Source organism: Alexandromys fortis, unplaced genomic scaffold (assembly GCF_014885135.2).
Source record: "Alexandromys fortis isolate MF-2015 unplaced genomic scaffold, M_Fortis_MF-2015_v1.1 scaffold_64, whole genome shotgun sequence".
NCBI lineage: Eukaryota > Metazoa > Chordata > Mammalia > Rodentia > Cricetidae > Alexandromys > Alexandromys fortis.
The window spans coordinates 3,549,259-3,570,027 of record NW_026067976.1 but is presented as its reverse complement, the minus strand read 5'-3'; the positions used below and the strand labels follow the sequence as shown (position 1 = coordinate 3,570,027).

The 20,769-nt window shown below is 40.7% G+C and overlaps 1 protein-coding gene across 1 annotated transcript in view; it reads left to right on the top strand.

Moving 5' to 3' along the window:
- Adamtsl1 (ADAMTS like 1) overlaps positions 1-20,769 on the top strand; it is a 919,831-nt gene that overhangs the window by 730,857 nt on the left and 168,205 nt on the right. The window contains exons 12-14 of the mRNA XM_050157409.1: positions 353-557; positions 2,023-2,170; positions 4,876-4,960. Of these exons, the coding sequence (XP_050013366.1) occupies positions 353-557; positions 2,023-2,170; positions 4,876-4,960 (438 nt within the window). The remainder of the gene's footprint in view (positions 1-352; positions 558-2,022; positions 2,171-4,875; positions 4,961-20,769) is intronic.

The following is a 20,769-nucleotide window of genomic DNA, read 5'->3' as shown; positions in this document are numbered from 1 at the left end:
ATAAATATATGCACATGCATGTGTTATATATATATATGTGTACATATATATGCAGAAACTACAGAAAGAGGAATGCAGATAGAATCTCCATTGTAGCTAGGTTACAGACAGCCCAGACATCCGGTGGATTGCTCCCCAGACTGTAGCCTCCTATATCTGTGCTGAGATTTGAGGCTTAGGAAGCATTCTTGCCAAGGTTGAATTCTGCCTCTTGATGAAGTTTCAGCCTAGCGAGAGCTTTGGTTCTCTGGAGAAGCAGTGATCGGCCCAGGGCACGGGGTTGGTGTGACAGGTCACTAAGGAGGGTTGGCAATTTGCACGTCCGCCCTGATGACTCCCCTTGCTTCTGTAGGTGGGAGGCCACCCCGTGGACCGCGTGCTCCTCCTCGTGTGGGGGGGGCATCCAGAGCCGGGCAGTTTCCTGTGTGGAGGAGGACATCCAGGGGCATGTCACTTCAGTGGAAGAGTGGAAATGCATGTACACCCCTAAGATGCCCGTCGTGCAGCCCTGCAACATTTTTGACTGCCCTAAATGGCTGGCACAGGAGTGGTCTCCGGTAACTGTGCCCTCTTTCTTTGTTCGTTAGGAGAGTAAGTCCACTCTTAGCTCACACCGCCATGCTCCGCTGAGTGCTCTGTTGCAGTACCATCCTTCTCTGCCTGAGGTCTCAAAGCCTGCCATCTTAGCTCCTGGAGGACGAGTGCCCAATCTGACCAAACATTTGTTAATCTTCCTCCGAGTTACTTCAGCTTCGCTTCTTCTTCTCCCTATTGGGAAGCAAATGCCTTCGAAGAGTTATGAGGTTGAAGGAACCTTCCTCTCCGAGAGCTGCGTCCATGAGATAGCGCAGCAGATTTAATTTTTTAATATGTTTGTATTATGTAAAGTGGGTCTGGAGAGTTTAAATATACAACTATGTATATATTCACTGAGAAGAAAAATGATTAGATGAAAATAGCATAATAGTTAAAAATAGAAATGAAATAGAATTATTGAAACCACAAATGCTACCAATGTTAACTATTATCATGGCTATAATTGAGCTTAAAACATTCTTAGCTGTGTGTGTGACTCAGGTCTGTAATCCTAGCTTCAAGAGGATTGCAAGTTCAAGGCCTGTTTGGGCTACATAGGTAAACTCTAACTCAAACGAAGAATAAATTTTAAAAGAAAAAGGCTAGTGATATGGCTCAATGGTAGAGCACTTGCCTAGTATGTCCAAAGCTCCAGGTTCAGATTCAGTCCTTAGTACTGTACAAACACACACACACACACACACACACACACACACACACACACACACACACACTTAGTCTTGGTTTACTGCTTACAATGTAAAAAACAAAAATGGAGGATATAGAAAGATGTAGAAACAAACCACTGTGTCTTTAACCACAACAACAACAACAAAACACTTCACTGTGTCTGTCAGGACAGATTTAAGAGCCAGCCATTCCTATATCAGACCTACCCCAGGGCTGGCAGAATTTTCAGAGACACTCTCTGCATGTGCCCATTGACTCGGCTCCTATGAGGGTTTTATTTTTTTTTCCATTTCAATATAATGAGTTGCATTGCCTGTGCTGTGTTAAACATTAGCTGTGGTGATAGTTTAACATCTCTTAATATCCTTGTAGGAGTTAGTATTTCTCCCATTTTGGACAGATCTGCACAGTGTAACTAAAGTTCCATGGGCCATTGACCTTGAGCATACTGTAGCTTTGGGTCTCTTTTGTGGAACTGTATTTGAGTCTTTCTTTGCACACAGTACAACTGATTAATATATCCTACAAAAGCTTAAAGGAGGATTTAATTAGCTTCACCTCTGAAATCCAAACAGAACAAAGATCAAATAGCTGGTAAGAAGTGGCTTATATCCACCTGAAGAACTCATATACATAAATATGTGTGAAACTCTATATTTTTAATAAGTATACTTCTGTAAGTCTTGGGTGGGAAGTAAAGTAAACCGGGCTTTGCCTATGAGTCTTCTCTCTCTCTCTCTTGCCATCTCTTCCCAGTGCACGGTGACGTGTGGCCAGGGCCTCCGGTACCGTGTGGTCCTCTGCATTGACCACCGAGGAATGCACACCGGGGGCTGCAGTGCGAAAACCAAGCCCCACATAAAAGAAGAATGCATCATCCCCACGCCCTGCTACAAGCCCAGAGGTAACCGGATGGGGGCCCTTCACCCTCCCTCCATGAAGACAGGCATTTGGGCCCCTCACATCTCCTTGGATTGTTTTCTAAGATCCCAAAAGTTCTTAGCAATGAATCTTCATAACACAGACTATATTAAATAGACTTGGTTCTCGTTACATTTTCAATTTTTTTCATCCTATTTTACAATATTTTTAGTTTTAAACAAAATGATGATTTTCACTATGGCATTTTCATTTACATATATTATTCATATATATTCATATAAGTATATACACATGCATGTGTGTGTTTATGTCTGTATATATCATTGTAACCTACACTTATTCACCCAGCACAGTGCCTCCCTGTCCCAGGCACTGGTCCATTTTCTCTGCCAAAATAGTTCTGTGTTTCAGTATCGTGTGTGTGTGTGTGTGTGTGTCTGTGTGTCTGTGTGTTTGTGTGTCTATGTGTGTCTGTGTATGTGTGTGTGTCTGTGTGTGTCTGTGTGTGTCTGTGTCTGTGCTCTGTAAGATAAAGCATGCATTTGTATTAGTCTTTCTGAGTCTGGCTTATTTCATTTAATATAATTATTGCCAGTTCAGATGATCTTGACTACATCCTTTATGAAGTAGCACATGTAGAAATCTATATATACACTTGTCTTCCAACTCATAAAACTGTTTGAAAATCATTACTGAAAAATGTTAGATTCATCTTCATAAAGGGAGATTGTATATATATTTCTATATGTTCACATATATGCACATATATATTCGTAATTTACTATCTCGTTTCTTACTTTTAAAAACAAGGAACAAATCCAAATATTTCTACTTTGCTGAGCCTGACATATGCTGGGAAACCACAGACCTCAAACCGAGAAAATGGAAAATTGTTACTTTCTAGATTGAAAGTTAAAATGTGACTGAATTCCAGAAGTATAATTTGACATAGAACTGTGACATATATCTGAATTTAATAGATGTCAGAAATTATTTAATTTTAAATAATTAGGAAAAATCTACTTAATCAAGAGGCATTATAATTATACTGGATCATTCATATTAGTGTGATTATTGATCTCCTTTTTATGTCAGTATTGGCGTTTTAATGAAACAGGAAAACTCAGAATCCCCAACCATTTGGAAGTTCAGAATGTTATACGATGTCATTCTAAGTTTTAGTGCCAAGGACAGCTCCCATTTCTTTCTTTATATTGTATCTTTGGTACGTTACATTTCTATGAAAATCAGCCACGAAGTAGCTCTATGCTACACTTATTATTTGAATGAGTAGCATTGTGAGCTCTTAATAGTCTAAAAGGAAAAAGAAAAAGGCATACCGGAAATCCTGATTATTCTTAATAACCTTTCTGTAAGTTTGTTCTTCTGTAAAATGGGGGATCACGAATAATGGAAATGGGAAGCTTGCGAGAACCACGGAGTAAGAGGGTCTTGACCCGCTCCCTGCTGCATGCTGGGTTCCTCCAGGCAGCATCAGTGCCTTCAAGTGTCAGATGAGATGGCCACAGGCACTGGGCTCAAGTGAGCAGAGGACAAGCCTACTGTGGGTGCCACGCTGGACACTTTGTCACACTGGCTGTCCTCGAACCGGTGGATGGTCAAGCTGTAAAATGATGCTCGTGCCCCCACCCATGAGCCAGTCATCTCGGCTTTGGCAGACAGGCATTTCTTACTATATTTTGTAGCTACAAGCAATGGCTGCAAATAGAAGACAAGTGGCAAAAACCCAACTCAAAATAGACAATTATTTATTAGTTCTATCTTTACCACGCAGCTTTGGAGGGAAGAAATCTGTCTGTAGTTAACTACCAAGAATAAAAATCTGGATTTTGCACAGCTAAGTAGTGATCTTGACTCTGTAAGCATCATTAAAATAACTACATGATTCCATGGTGCATGCATTTGTGGATATATTTCTTTCATCTTTGCAATTATATGTTAAACAATGGTGACAGAACTTCACTGGCTCCTACTATAAAGGCAAATATGCCCATAAATGACCTTAATAAATATGTCAGAAATGAGAATCTTGGCAGTTACTTCTATAGGGGCAGTTAGAACCTCCCTAGGTTTTTCTTTTTCTCCTCCACATTTTCCCCAGGAAGCACTTAAGAAGCTTGTTTGAGTTGTTTGCCCAAAGCTAGATGAAGAGGTAAAACACATCAAATCATGGTTTATGGACCTTCAGTTGCACATGTTCCATTGTTATTGAACTTTGGGGGGGCAGATATTGAATAAATCAGAACTTTAAAACAGTGTTTTACAAATTTCAGCTTGGTGGTTTGTTTGGTTTTGATAATGCAACATAAGATCACACTTAGCCAAAAGGCAAAACCATAACAATACCCCCAGTGTCGGTGACTGTGCTTTGTGTTTATTTTAAAAGGTGTCAACAGTGCCTCATTGAGTCCCTGTATGATTATCGTCAGTAATCCTAACACTGGGACTTTCATAATAAAAGAACTTTGCCATTCCACATGGGAAGCATATGTATAGACACAAGTGTTAGGCAATCCTTCAATCCGCTAGCCAGTCATCTTGACACAACTGTCCTCAAAGACAGCTCTTTGCCACAATAATAATGGTTTGCAATTATCAACATGACTTCTACATCTGCTGCAAAACTAGACCTGCTAAGAAGGAAGAGCTGCCATGAACCCTCAGGTAGTTCCTAACCTCTTCCCTTCTCCCTGTATTTATTCTCAGAGAAACTTCCAGTAGAGGCCAAGCTGCCATGGTTCAAGCAAGCCCAGGAGCTAGACGAAGGAGCTGCTGTGTCTGAAGAGCCCTCGTAAGTCCAGTATGGGGAATCTTCTTCTGAAGGGACTCAGTGGAGTCTCCTTGCTGTGGCTTTCATGGAGTCTAAGCTATGTTTAACTGTCTTCTCAAGGGGGCGTAAGCCCTCTGGGCACTCCAGTTAGAGCTGGATCTGTTGCCAAGTGTTGGTCAAAACTTTGATTGCATTCACATGAGATTTAGAGCTTTCTTGCATGCTTCCTATCTGAATCAAAGTATTTTTCAGTTTTGCCCTACATGGGGAGAAACAAATAGAGTGCTTGTCCTCTCCTGTAATTTTTTTCCTTTGACAAGGAGCCAAAGGTGAGAAATCCCAGGCTGATGGTATAAAAGAGACTAGACGGGCTGGGAATGTAGCTTAGTGGTAGAGTACTTGCTTCCCTAGCAAGGCTCTGGGTTTAATCTTCAGTACAGTGATGGATGGTGGGTGGGTGGATGGATGGATGGATGGATGGATGGATGGATGGATGGGAGGATGAATGGATGGATGGATGGATGGATGGATGGATGGATGGATGGATGGATGGATGGATGGGAGGATGGATGGATGGATGGATGGATGGATGGATGGATGGATGGATGGAAGGAAAGACAGACAGGCAGACTGACAGATTTGATATGAAATCTGGACACAGCATTCTATCCTCCTTATCTCTGAACTTTATAGTATGGCTATTAACAAATAGGAGTAAATAAAATGTATAAAGGTAAAAGGCATGTAATAGCTTTACCTCTTCATTGGAAAGATGGTGGGTTTTACCCAGTTACTTATGGTTCTATGCAAGTTCTGTTTATAAGCTATGAAATCTGGACCAGTAAGCCCAGATTTCCCACAGACTCCAGAGAAGTAACAGAGAAGCCAGATCCACACACGCTGACTCCACTGCAGACACTAACAGGCATATCTGTTGCATTGCATTTACGCAGGGGAATGCACTTTTCTGATCCAGCCCATATTTGGTAAAAGTCATTTCTCAGTGTGACGCCTTTCTAAATTACTTTACTGTAGATACTAGGGTCCATATGAGTTAGGAACATACAAGACACACGATCCAACCTTCAGGAATTCACAGTAGAGCACATAGGATATAATAATTTTCAAATTCAGGCCAAGGTGTAAACTTTACTAGAGATATAAATGAAGATATTCAAATGCATTCTTTTCTCCAATTTATTCTGTTTGAGTCTAAATTTGATATAATTTTTTAGGATGTAAAACTGTGTTCCTGGATGATAAGTGTTTTTGAATCCCTGGTTGTGGAGGGGGTTCTCCACTGATGCAATGAGCCAAATCCAGCTGAATTAGTAAGACCAGGTTTTCATAAACAGAGCAAAGTCCCAGGTGATTCACAGAAAGGCAGGAGAGAAATCACTTGGACAGTCTATAGATCAGGTCTTAAATACCCTGTAGGCATGGTCTTCTTAGGCAGAGGGGTTGCCACTTGACGGGCTTTCTGAGAGGCAGTGTTTGGGAAGAGGGGGGGTGCTGAGGCAGAGCTTCCTTTCATCTGTACACTGAGTTTCAAGAAATTTCAATAATCAATGTTCACTTGTAAATCATCTGTACCAAACAGCTTGATTTTCCAGACATAAAAAGTGAAAAAAAAATTTTAAAAATGACATATCATTAAATAACACATTTTACTTAGGAGAGCAGTTAAATTAAACATAACTTGTTTCTTATTTTAAAGTTACCACAGTAAAAAATAAATTAAGAAGAAGCAACTGAAGGTGACAGAATTTTGAAGAAAAGATGGCTGAAGGTCACAAGACAATCTTTAATCAAATAGACGAAGACATTTCCCCTCCTTCTCTGGCCAAGACCCGGTCTCCAGTCAGGACCTAATTTGACAGATCTCGTTGATGAGGAAGATGTCAGGGTCCTTGACCCTGCATCTATTCAGGTTTTGTCTGAGACAAGAAAAGTGTCGCATCACTGGCTCGGATTACTCCTCAAACTGCGTATTGTTTCATGTAAACAATCTGCTCCCCTTATAGGTTAGGTTCTGCCATCTGGTCTAAGGCGTATCTGCCTGTAATGCTGCATCCTGACTAATGTTAAATAATAGAACAAGGTTTAAAACTAAGTAAAAGCATATTGCATCTAATGATTATACTTCTTTCTGATTAGTCGATACCACTCCAGTGAAACCTGGAAGTGGAATTAAATGCTTATGCAGAAGCATTTCACAGACCATGATCATGCATATTTTATGGTATGCGTTTTCCACTAATGTTCCAATTAACATGCATTATGCTTAATTTTCATAAAAACCCATAAAGCAGCTCAACACACTTTCAGCCATTGAAATTATAGCCAAATAAAATTAAGTCATTAAATTTCACTCTTCGTGTAATGGAATTGCCATCTTGGCGTGATTAATCTGAGTTGAAGTAGGTTATAATTGGAGTGCCAATTTAACGCAAAGGAAATGTATACAGTTATGTTCGGGACAACAATTATATTAATACCAAAATGAAACAAATGACAGCTGTAGAATCAGGTAATGAAAGCTCCATGTTTTCCACATTTTAACACATCTTACATGTTCAATGTGCTGAGCCCTCAGAAAGCTCTTTAAGTGTCATATTTTTTAATTGCTTTTGAATTTTAAAAACACAATTTTGCATGGTCTTAATTCCTTCTTTTTTTAAAAAAAAAAGAAAACCACATAGACATGCTTCCAAATGTGTATAACAACCATAATTACTCTCCAAAGCACAATGAAAAAATGATATACTGTCAGCAAGCCGTTCTTCCCCCACCAAAGAGACTCGCATTGGTTAAATTAAACAGTCATGTGTAGAAGCTGCAGCTGTCAGCTCTGAACTGCTGCTCTGAGGCTGGAGGGAACAGAGGTCGAGAACAGTTATCTCTTGCACTAGCTGCCACAGGCTTGAGCAAGTTATACAGGAAAGCAACAAATACCACTGATTTTCCCATATGGAAAGTGAAAATATTATCAACAGCCTGTCTCACTAAATAAATACAGGAAAATCACTGTTAGCATATGGAAATGTCCTTACTGAGTGTCAGATATTCCTAATAACCCCAAAATGAAAGAAAAAATGGCTTAGCGTTAGCCAGAAGTATGTTGGAAGGCAATCTCTCTAAGATATGTTTAGAAGAAAGCTATGCTAAAAGACAAAAAAAAACTGAATTGCCAAGAAATAAGTAAAATATTGAAGAACACAAGAATATTCTCACATTGTAGTTCCACTAACCTAAATATCGTGTGGATTCTGCGAATCCGGATATATCTCCCAGAAGCACTGAAATAAGCATGCAGACTGGATCATTTTGCATGATATAGATTCATCATGTTAGGTTTCAGCTGAGGCTTGGAGTTTGCGGATCAGTGACAGAGACCCCAGCACTTCCAGAAACAGCACGAAAGTGTTCTGAGATTCCATTTTGTTCCTCAACAACAGAAAATGTATTATAGGGAAACAGGCTGTGACAAACGCGTTATCTGTGTATACAGAAATGGAATTGTGAGCCCGTGTATGAGAATCCATACCTCTATGCTGGCTTTTCCCCCAAACACAATTTTAACTGATTATCTTGGTAACAAATAGCAAGAATCTTATTTTATGTGTATGAGTATTTTGACTATATGTATATCTGTGTATCGTGTGCCTGTTGTTCTTGGAGGTCAGAAAGGAGTTAGAGTCCCTGGACCTAGACTTACCTGCAATTATGAACCACCATGTAGGTGCTATGAGTCAAGTCAGGATCTTCTGCTAGAGCAGAAAGTGTTCTTGCTACTGAGCCTTCTCCCTAGTCCCAAAGTTATTATTTTTTTAAATCTTACGTGCAGAAGGGGTATGAGACCAGTTATCCACAGAGGCCATCAGATGTAAGCCATGCCATATAAGGTCCCCCAGTATAAACCATCTGATGTGAATTCTGGGAGCCTAACTTGGATCCCCTGGAAGACCAGAAAACCCTCTTAACTGCTGAGCCGTCTCCCCAGCTCCAATAGGAATCTTTAAGCAAGGAGTTTTTCTTTCTCCCATTGAGTAAGATAACACAAATATAATCCAAACGCCAAGCTGAAAAATAAGCAGATTCAGGACTTTCTTGAATGAAACCCATTATAGACAGTTATAAAAATAAATACAGTAAACTCTTCTCCAAAGTTGTCACCTGAAGAATCAAAAGAATCTTTGTTCTACTTTAATCCCTGCATTATCACCCATCCAAGACTCAGGAAGCACAGAGGAAGAGACGGTGGAGAGACTGTAGGAGCCAGAGGATGGTGAAATGTGTAACAAACAGAAGTCATTGGACAGGGCACAGCCAATGCACTCAGGAGCTCACCATAGCCATGATTAACCATAGGAGACGGAAGCATCACGATTGGGCCAATAAACCTTCCATCATGGCTGTGAAGGGGCCTATGCACCTCCATGCTCCTAGAGGGACTATTGGCCATTAACAGTTGTTTGGAGGAAATGTCATTTTCTTCAGCAGTGTAATCACTAATCAGTGGCCCTTGCTTGGATAAATTACCTCCCACCCCCACTGTCAAAAAATTAAAAAAAAAAACTCCAATTAAGGTCAGTGTGTCTCAGACAGACAGACAGACAGACAGATAGACAGACAGACACACACACACACACACACGATAGGAGGAGGAGGGCATGCTGGGAAGAAAGGTTTCTTTGGGAAAGGAAAGAAGAAATAAGAAACCAGGATGGTGACTAGAGTGATGGAAGCTCATTAGATAAATACATAAGGCTGTCAACAAAAACATTTTAAAGAAATCCTTGTGCAAGCGTGGTTGAAAATAAACATCTGCAATTAATATTCTGAGGAGTTTGGTTTCTCTGAGGTGGTAGTGCTGCTAACACTAGGCAGGGTAAAGGAGGAAGTGCCAGGGGAACTTTTCTCTGCTGCTTTTGAACTGTGCTCTTTTCTTAGCTTTAACAACAACAAACCAAGTGGGGTACACCTAGTCGTTAAAAGAATCCCCTTTAAATCGTCAGAAGTAACTTGATTCTGTGGGAGTTCGAAACTGCAGTGTGACTGTTCAATTGGGTATTTGGACCGGGAAGAAATAACTGATTACTGATAGATCCCCCCCTTGCCTTCAGTCTTAGCTGAGATGTATAGATCACCATCTCTGCCGTTTGACAGCTCAGTTTCTTGGCAAAGTGATAACATCCCGTGCGATGGTGATCTCCAGGACTTTTAAGGAAGCGTTGCTCTTCCTCTGGCTGGGCTGACATGGCATGGGAAGGAAAATGTTTGTCTCCTTAGCGCCTCCAAGAGCGAACAGAACCCCTAATGTCCTAGAGGGCAGCTTTTGAAGGAGATGTATTTACAACACACAAAAGTAAGACCGAGATGCACCAGCACTCTGACTTTGTCTTTCTAGACTTTGGAGTCTAAAGCAAAACATCTCAGGTAGAGAAAGCCAGAATTAATACCACATTCAGGGGAAGCTCAGTGCTTCCATGTAAATTTCAGTTGCTGGCAGTTTTTCCTGATGGGTTCAGAGTAAGCAGTGACGTGCAGTGTCCTTTCAGGTTCTGCATAGCAAATATGTTAAAATTAATATTAATATTAATCAACTACCCCCTTGTCAAATAGCTGACCCCCACCAGGTGGGGAGCCACATGGTACTGCCTCTCAAAGGTAAGATCAGGGTGGTCCTTCTGCCATGCGTTTGCCCTTTAAAGCTCTTGCGTTATCGCAGCAGATTTTCAGTCAACACATTTGGTTCGTAAGCCATTTGGAATCTTCACTGTAACAATCAGGCCTTAAACTTATCACGAAGGACCTTGATGTGAGCCAGAGGAAAAGAAAAAACAGTCAGAAAGCAGCAGTGGTATCTGGATTCCGGGTGGCATCAGGTTAGCCACTGGACTGACTCAGTAAGAAACCAAAGGAAATTCTTCCCTGTGAATGGAACCCACAGGATTCTGATTTAAACAGCAGGACCAATGAGAGCTCCCCAAGATGATCCTACAGTCCTCATGTGCCTTGCTTATCTTGTGGGAGACGGCATTTCAATACATTTAGGACTACATCTCAATATATTTAGTTAATATTTATACCCCATTAAGTTGTTAGATAGTGTGAATTTCTTAACGTAGTGCTTAAGAATGTGCAGCTTTAAAAAAATGGTTAGAAATCTCATCGTGGGGCATAAATTCTCATTCTGCAAAGAATATAGAGAGAATCAAACATTAGGGAGGCATATAGACAGCGGTGGTTTTCATTTCTCAATACAAGGTACCTGAGATTTTGTTCTCTTCATGAATCTCAGGCCATGGAAATTAACCAGAGAGTTCTTTTCTTGTTTTGGTGTGTGTGTGTGTGTGTGTGTGTGTGTGTGTGTGTGTGTGTGTGTGTGTGTGCCTTAATCTTTAGTGACTGAGCCATCTCCCATGCCAAGGAATATCTTCCCTATGCATAGAAATAGACCTTTTAAGAATCAAGAGTCATTTCATGTAAGATCAAGAAATTAAGTAGACGTTGATGCACAGTTACACACTTCACAACAGATAACTTTGGAAGAACTCAGCACCTGCTGACCGTTCATGCTTCAACGGCAGGAGCTGAATCTGACCCATGAGCCACCTGCTCGGCACAGCGACTTTGTGGTAGATAAGATACTGCGAAAGTTATTAACTAAGGTTTTACTCTCAAGAAACCTCAGGGTTGGAGTTGGAGAGATGGCTCAGTGGTTAAGATCCCTGACTGTTCTTCCAGAGGACCTGAGTCTAATTCCCTGCTCCCACATGGCAGTTCACAATTCTCTGTCACTCCAGTTCCAGGGAATCCCGTGCCATCTGTTGGCTTCAGCAGGTACCAGGCACACATGTAGCACACAAAAGCACATGCAGACAAAACAGTCATGCACATAAGAAATAGCAATAAATGTTTTAAAAGGGAGAAATCTCTGGGTGTTCTTATCAGAGAAACAATAAAACTCAAATTTAAATATTGGCCATGTATCCCCAAATTAAATAGATGCGCTCTCCATGAATTAAGAAATGTCACCAGGGGCTCAGCGATTAAAAGCACTTGTTGTTCTTCCAGAAGACTTAGATTTAATTCCCAGGACCCACGTCTATAACTCCAGTCATCTTCTGATGCTCCCTTCTGACCTCTGTGGCCACCAGGTACACATAGAGTACACACGCAGACGTGCAAGTAAAACTCTCATGCACATAAAATAATCAAACAAATTAATCAAAAAGGAAATGTTATTTGATGTTTTGATATGTGTGGTATGATTGACATTAGAACCCCAGTTCTGCACTACCTATTAGAATTATATCTGTCTCTGGGCTAAAATATCAGAATAGTGAAGCTGATAGGTCATAGTAAATAAGTGATAAAAATAAATAGATGAAATTAATATATATATATACTATGGAGGTTTGGAGGGATATGTTGATGTGAACTAATAGTTGGCAGATTATGATAGAGTTTCTTTGAATATGGCATTAATATCAAAGTTATTACTTGGGTAAAGATGACTGGGTCTTCCGCGGCATATAATTACACATTTCTGTCGCTGTTTATTCCTCAGTACACAAACCTGTGTGCTGAAATCGGACAAAAAATAATAATATGGTTTCCTAAAGTTGCTTTTTTCCTCTCAAATACCTCCAGCTGCCACCTCTGAGTTGGTGAGGAGTGGGGCCATGTATTTATATGCCCTAACATGGATTTAGCTCTGCTAGGATTGAAGTTTAAAAGTCAGCTATCTCTCCACACAGAGCAGTGATGCACCCCAACTTGGGTCTCTATTAGCAACAATAGGTCTGGGCAGATGACTGACCCCATAAGCCTCCATTTCCCCAACTGTGAACTGAACATTGTAGTCTATACATCATAGGGATTATGAGGATTATCATATGCAAAGTAGCCAGTACAGGCCATGTTAAATATAATACTTGTTGCCATAATACCTTTTCTCAGAACATTGATTCCTATAGAATCTTCAAGACTTCAAATCTATTTGTAAGAACCCATTATAAAAACATCTTGTTCTAAGACCATTTAAGAATGACAAGATTTATCCTGAAACTCAGCCTGCAGCTCCTTGAAAACTCATGTGTCCCACACTCTTAACTCAGTCCAGAGTTTATCCTAACATACAAAGGATAGGTTTTTTGTTTGTTTTTTTGCAATTTAATTAATAATAAATGTATGAAAAATTGTAAAAATGAGTAAGGAAGGTTCAGAAACTGCTCCCGTGGAAAAGCAGCCTTCTCCTACTCTTGAGTTAATACACACGGTCCCCACTGATAGCTCCCAGCATGCACAGAGACAGCAAAATCAATAATATAGTCAAAAACACAGACAGAGCCATTTTCATGTGGTCAGTAAAGACCTTCCCTGCCATCCAAGAAGTCCTATATTCATCATCCCTTCCCACCATCAGCTCTGTTGCTCACTCCGTAGCTGCCTTCAGAAAGTTAACTCTGAGCTCTTGCTCAGCTGAGCCCTAGAGAGTGACAAAGACAAATTAATGGGGTCCTTGTGTGCCAAAATAAAGCATGGACCCTGTCACCACCAATATATGTTAAGTCCATTAAGGTCATTTTTAATGAAGTGAACTTTTCATTGGAAGGCTCTGCCAAACTTGTTGAAGTAAAGGAAAGAAAGCTTCGCAGAAATGCAAGATAAACTCATTTCACTCCCACTGCAAGGAGAAACGGTCCACACAAAGTATTCTGAGTTTACAATGCTTTAGATTTTTATCAAAGTCAGGGCTGAGTGATGTCGACTTAAAATTTCATTGTGGAGTTAAACTGAGAACCACAGGCGCACAGATAGCTGTCGGCCTTACCGAGCCTTGAGTCCCTTTGGGATATAGTCTTTTGAATAGTCAGAGGGTCTTCCAGGGAAAGCAGGCCCACAAAGTCATGCTCTGTTCATGCACAGCAGAAGAGCACAGAAAGGTGATCTAAAGTGGTGTCACGTCCTCCTCTGTCATCTGCGAGGACAGTGATTTGGCTCTGCTCCTATTCACTGTCTACAATTAATAGCTCGTCACTTACCCCCACAATTGCTTTGCATGTGCTGGGTTTGTGTAAAGTAAATTCTAACAAAGATAAAGGCTCTCCGTGAGTCCCTGTAACTTCAAATGAGATCCAGAATGCTCCAAGTCCTTCTTTACTGAGTGGATAGATGGTACTAAGATAAGGCAGTGTTTGGCCAGAGCGTCATATATAAATTATGAGGTCAGCATCAGTCTCAAAATCCTCTCTTCTATAAAACAGAATTTCCAGTGAGGTTTGGGGGAAGGATGGTTGGCACAGAGTTTAATCGTGCCTCAAGCTACTTGGCTACCCAGCAACCTATCGATATGAAATGAGCCCTGGAGTTATGAAAAAATAGCTAACTACCATCAGATAAATGAAACACGAGGCTGTGCACACCAGCTCTCACGCCATAACCCCAGCCCTTGGGAGACCGAGGCAGGAAGATTGCCACAAGTTTGAAGCCAGTCTTGACTCCCTGGTGTGTTCTAAGTCACCCTGGGTTGCAGTGTAAGACCCTGACTCAAGCAAAGAAAAGGAAGGAAGTGGAAAGGAGAGGAGAGAGAGAAGGGAGTGGGAGGGAAAGGAAGAAAAGGCGAGGGAGGGTGACAGCTCCATCATTAAAGTGCTTGCCATCATTTGTTGCACAGAACCTGAATTGAAAAGCTGGGCCTAGTGGCACAAGGTTGTAATTCAAGCATTTAGCTAGACAGAGACAGGATTCCTAGGGCTCGCTAGCCAGCCAGGCTAGCCTAATTGGTGAGTTCATGCCATAAATAACACTGCTGCAAAAACTCAAGGTGAGGTTGGGTGTGGTGGCACATGTCTTTAATGCCAGCACTCTGGAGGTAGAGGCAGGAGGATCTCTGGGAGTTTGAGGTCAGCCTGGTACATAGCAAACTCAAGGGTAGGCAGAACTCCATAGAGAGATTTGTCAGAAGGAAGGCTGGCTGGCTACCCTTGGTTAGTGCAGCAGAGAATCCCATATGTCTAGGAGCCTGGAGAGGCTTCTTTGCAAAAGATATATAAGCTGAAGTCCAAGGATAACTGAAAAAATTATTCTAAGCTGAGACACAAGAAAGGATCACCATGAAAGTGTCCACAGATATCCGACTCTTGAATCAGGAAAGAACTACATGCATTCCTAGAAGTGAAAACAAATATGTGTGGCTAGGGGGAAGGGGGAGACGAAGGTGGAGGGTGGTATAATGTGCCCTTAGGAAGATTATATTTAAGCATCATGTAAAATCATTGAAAGAATGACCCATGGTGATAGCACAGACAGAAGTCAGATGTGGCAGCTGTGGTCATCAAGAAAAGACACAGCCTTAGCTTTTGTTGCCATGGTTTACTGGCACACCATAGGCAGTCCATTGAGGGCTGGGCATGGTAGATCAGTCAACCAGGGACCGGATACTGACTCGGTTATTCATTCAACATTGTGACCCTGATGATTTCTGTGCCTCAATCTAGATATTGGAATGAAGGTGGCGCTGTGAAAATATAATTTTCAAAACTATCATAAATCATATGCAAATACAAAATGAATGTGTCAAATGAATTTTTTATCATGAATTATCCAGGGAGCTGATTATGGTTTTGAAACCAATTCAGATAAAGAGTTGGGCTTAAAAAGGTTCATATTTTCCAGAAGATAAAATCATTTACACCAACAGGAAAGCTTTGAATAATTATGCACAAGAAACATCTGTGTCATCACCAGCCCATTACAAGGAAATATCTATCTCTTTGGAGTGACACGTACCTAGTCAAAGATATTTCAAGCCTGTCTCTCACAGAGATAGACAAGAAGCTGAATAATGCCAGCACTTATTGAAAAGGCACTGGTAATCTCTTCTACCCATCCTACAGCATATCCAACAGTCTCCATCTCCAGTGGTTTGGTGAACTATGTACATGAACTACGTATGCCAATAAGTACTGCTGTTAGCTAATATTATTCAGTGGTTGATGCTGACAGTGAAACTGGAAAAAGAAGTTAATGAAGGTACATTAGCATTTCAGGGAATAACAGACAGAACTGCCCTGTCAGCTGGAATTAAGAATGGAAGGAAATTGAAGAGTCAAGATGAACCCGTGAATTGTTCTAACCAGAGGCTAGTAGGAACACCTGCTGTGACAGAGCAGACTGGAAGTTGAATACATTGCTGTGGGGGAAATCAAGAATTCCATCTGTGGGGCCTGGGAAGATGGGTCAGTGGTAAGAGCACTTGGCCTAGAGACCTCCATAGGAGCTAAATCACTAACATGGGATTTGCAGCCCCAGAGGCTGTGAGGGGACAGTGCTGGAGAGTCACTCCATAGTTCCATCCACACCTAGTGCCCTAGCCAGGGCTATGCATGTTTAAGTGAGATTCTATTTATCTGGGATGACAGGTTCTGAGAAAATATAGAGCAGCATCGTGGAGAACTATTGTCCACAAGCTTTAATTCTTTTCAGTAATCCTTTTGAAACTTAAGTTTATTATTTATTCCTTGGCAGTTTCATACAAATATATAACAGATTCTAGTCCTCACCCCTCTTACCTTGTCTCGTTCCCACTCCTCCCGCTGACGTCCTTCTCAGCATCAGGCACTTAGTGCCATCCTATTTTTGACAAACATGCCAAAAATATACTTTGGAGATAATTTTTTTATTGTTTTTATTGAGCTATATATTTTTTTCTCCACTCCCCTCCCTTCCTCCCCCACTCCCCTTCTATCCACACCCCTGATCCCCATGATCCCTATTAATTAAAGAGATCGTGTCTTTTTCTACTTCCCATGTAGATTCGATTTATGTATGTCTCTCTTAGGGTCCTCTTTGTTGTCTAGGTTCTCTGGGATTGTGAATTGTAGGCTGGTTTTTCCTTGCTTTATGTCTAAAAGACACGCATGAGTGAATACATATTACATTTGTCTTTCTGGGTCTGGGTTACCATACTCAATATGTTTTCTAGATCCATCCATTTGCCCACAAATTTCAAGATGTCATTATTTTTTTCTGCTATGTAGTCCATTATGTAAATGTACCACATTTTCTTTATCCATTCTTAGGTTGAGGGGCATTTAAGTTGTTTCTAGGTTCTGGCTATAACAAATAATACTGCTATGAACATAGTTGAGCACATGTTCTTGTGGTATGATTGAGCATTCTTGGGGTATATACCCAAAAGTGGTGTTGATAGGTCTTGAGGAAGGTTGTTTCCTAATTTTCAGAGAAATCGCCCTACTGATATCCAAAGTGACTATACCAGTTTGCACTCCTGCCAGCAATGGAGGAGTGTCCCTTTACCCCACATCCTCTCCAGCATAAGTAGTCATCAATGTTTTTCATCTTGGCCATTCTGACAGGTGTAAGATGGAATCTCAGTGTTGTTTTGATTTGCATTTCTCTGATGACTAAGGATGTTGAGCATTTCTTTAAGTGTCGTTCAGCCATTTTAAAATCATCTGTTAAGAGTTCTCTGTTTAGGTCTGTATCCCATCTTTTTATTGGATTATTTGTTCTTTTGATGACATATTTCTAGAGTTCTTTATATGTTTTGGAGATCAGCCCTCTTTCTGATGTGGGGCTGGTAAAGATATTTTCCCGTTCTGTAGGCTGCCGTTTTGTTTTGTTGACCATGTCCTTTGCTTTACAGAAGCTTCTCAGTTTCAAAAGGTCCCGTTTATTAATTGTTGCTCTCAGTGTCTATGCTACTGGGGTTATATTTAGAAAGTGATCTCCTGTGCCAATGCATTCAAGTGTACTTCCCACTTTCTTTTCTACAAGGTTCAGTGTGATTTGTTTTATGTTGAGGTCTTTGATCCATTTGGACTTGAGTTTTGTGCATGGTGATAGATATGGGTCTATTTTCATTCTTCTACATGTTGATATCCAGTTATGCCAGCACCATTTGTTAAATATGCTTTCTTTTTTCCATTTTATATTTTTTGCTTCTTTTTCAAAGATCAGGTGTTCGTAGATGTGTGGACTGATATCTGGGTCTTCAACTCAATTCCATTGGTCCTCCTGTCTGTTCTTATGCTAATAATACATACTTTTCAGAACTGTAGCTCTGTGGTAGAGTTTGAAGTCAGGGATCGCAATGCCTCCAGAAGTTCCTCTATCATGCAGGATTGTTTTGTCTATCCTGGGTTTTTGCTTTTCCATATGAAGTTGAGTATTGTTCTTTTGAGGTCTGTGAAGAATTTTACTGGGATTTTGATGGGCCTTGCATTGAATCTGTAGATTGCTTTTGGTAAGATTGCCATTTTTTACTATGTTAAATCTACCCACCCAAGAGCATGGGAGGTCTTTCCATATTCTGGTGTCTTCTTCAATTTCTTTCTTCAAAGATTCAAAGTTCTTGTCATTCTTCCACTTGTTAGAGTTACTCCAAGATAGTTTATGATATGTGTGGCTATTGTGAAGGGTGATGTTTCTCTGATTTCTTTCTCAGCCCATTTATCATCTGTGTAAAGAAGGCTACTGATTTTTTTATTTAATCTTGTATCCTGCTACATTACTGAAGGTGTTTATGAGTTGTAGAAGTTCCTTGGTAGAATTTTTTGGGGTCATTGATATAAACTATCATATCATCAGCAAATAGTGAGAGTCTGACTTCTTCTGTTCTGATTTGTATCCCTTTATCTCCTTTTGCTGTCTTATTGCTCTAGCTAGAACCTCAAGTACTAACTGAATAGACATGAAGAGAGTGGAAAACCTTGTCTTGTTCCTGATTTCAATGAGATCACTTTGAGTTTGTCTCCATTTAGTTTTTATGTTGGCTGTTGGCTTACTGTATATTGCCTTATTATGTTTAGGTATGCTCCTGTATCCCTGCTCTCTCTAAGACCTTTATCATGAAGGAATGTTTTATTGTATCAAAGGCTTTTCCAGCATCCAATGAGATGATTTTGGGTTTTTTTTTTCAGTTTGTTTATATGGTGGATTGTGTCGACTGTCAATGGAGATCATTTTTAAAGTAAAACTTCAGATTGTGCAAATGATTTGAAGATTCCTAGATAAATCAGTTGAGGAGCTGTCTTCCCTTTGTAGCATTCCCTTTGTGGTGTTTCTGTTTGATCTGATTGTTTTGTAAAGGTTTTAAACACCCTCCCCTCAACTTCATGTGAGACATTAGGGGGCCTCATGTCAGTTTCCCTGACGTCATGAAGAGGTGGGAAAGGGGAAGAAGAGAAACAAGACAAGAGGCTGTCCCTCTGCAGCCTCCCTTTCACCCAGCCGCAGTCCTTTCCCATCCATTGCCACTTTCCTTCAATGCACAAAGACCCGGCTTACATTTAAGTCACTGTATCCAGTCCAAAAGCTCTTACTCTCTTACTACCTCGTGTCACCCAGAAGCAAAAGAACAAACTTTTCAAACATATTTAAGTAAATGTGAATTAAAGGAATTTGCAAATGGGTGCAAACTCAGTGTGTCCATTGGGCAGTGAAGCCCTAGATCCTGCTAGATAATTGATCTGCCTTGTGAAAGGAAAGTCATTTGCGTTATCAGCTTTCTGCAACCGATAGAGTGGAAGAATACCTCAAAGTCGGTGAAGATGTACGGACCAGAGCATTCCTTTTCCTCTGTGAGCCATCTTAAAGCACTCCATTACTTCCCCCAAGTGCTCCGCTTTATTCCTGCCTGCCTTCTCGCTCTGCTGCCACACCACAAATTCCAAACATAAATATGTACCAGAAAGAAGAGGAAGCCACAACCCTATGGACTCACAGCTAAACAATGAACTCAAATTGAAAACTACCAAAAGTAGACGTTTGCAATGTGATTCCCTGAAACTTCCAATATGAATTTTGAAACTAGGACTTATGACAAATAACAATATAAAAATAGCATTCTTCCAGGACTGGAGAGATGATCTTACAGAGAACCCTAATTCAGTTCCCAGTACCCACATGGTTGGTTACAACAGCCTGTAACTCCAGTTCCAGGGATATAATGCCTTAACAAGTACCAGGCACAAACATGTATGCAAGCAAATATTTACATGCATGCACAAAATGAATCTTTTTTTTTTAATGGCACACTGATAAGGTTATCTTTCCACTGACTAATTCTGGTAATTTTTCATTTCTATTACTGTGTGTGCATACATGTGTTCGCAAGTGTGTGTACATGCACACACACACACACGTGCACACATGTATGGGTCAGAGGACAGTTTTTGAAAGCTGGTGCCTTCCTCACACCATGGGTTCTGGGGATCAAACTCATGTCCTTGGGCTGGGCCGGTCTTGCTTAGCAAGCACTTTCACTTCTCAGCTGTCTTCCAGCCCTAAATGATTTTTGAAACAGAATTGTATGTAGGAGAGAAGTGGGAAAGGGGAGATGGGGGAGAGAAAAAGAGAGGGGAAGAGATGGAGAAATTCAAAGTAAGGACAAAAAGGAAAGTTAAGATGTCAGTTTCAGAGCATACCCATAAAGCCCCAGCCTCATTTGGACTCATGACTGTAGTGATCTATGGCTAATCAATCAAGAGTTTGTTTGTTTTTACTACTTTGGGGCATGCCCCTAACTTCATAATAGTTGGTAACAAACTAAAGCACTTAGGGGTCTTACAAGTGACTGTGATTGTCACTGCTTTCTGTGTCATAAGAAGGATTCAAGTAATAAGTCTAAGTCAGAAGCTTTTTGTTAGTGAGATGAACAGTTAAGCTTGCAATGAAAGGCCAGATCAAAGCCCACTTCATTCTTTTTCCGTGTGTGTGCGTGCGTGTGTGTGTGTGTGTGTGTGTGTGTGAGAGAGAGAGAGAGAGAGAGAGAGAGAGAGAGACAGAGAGAGAGA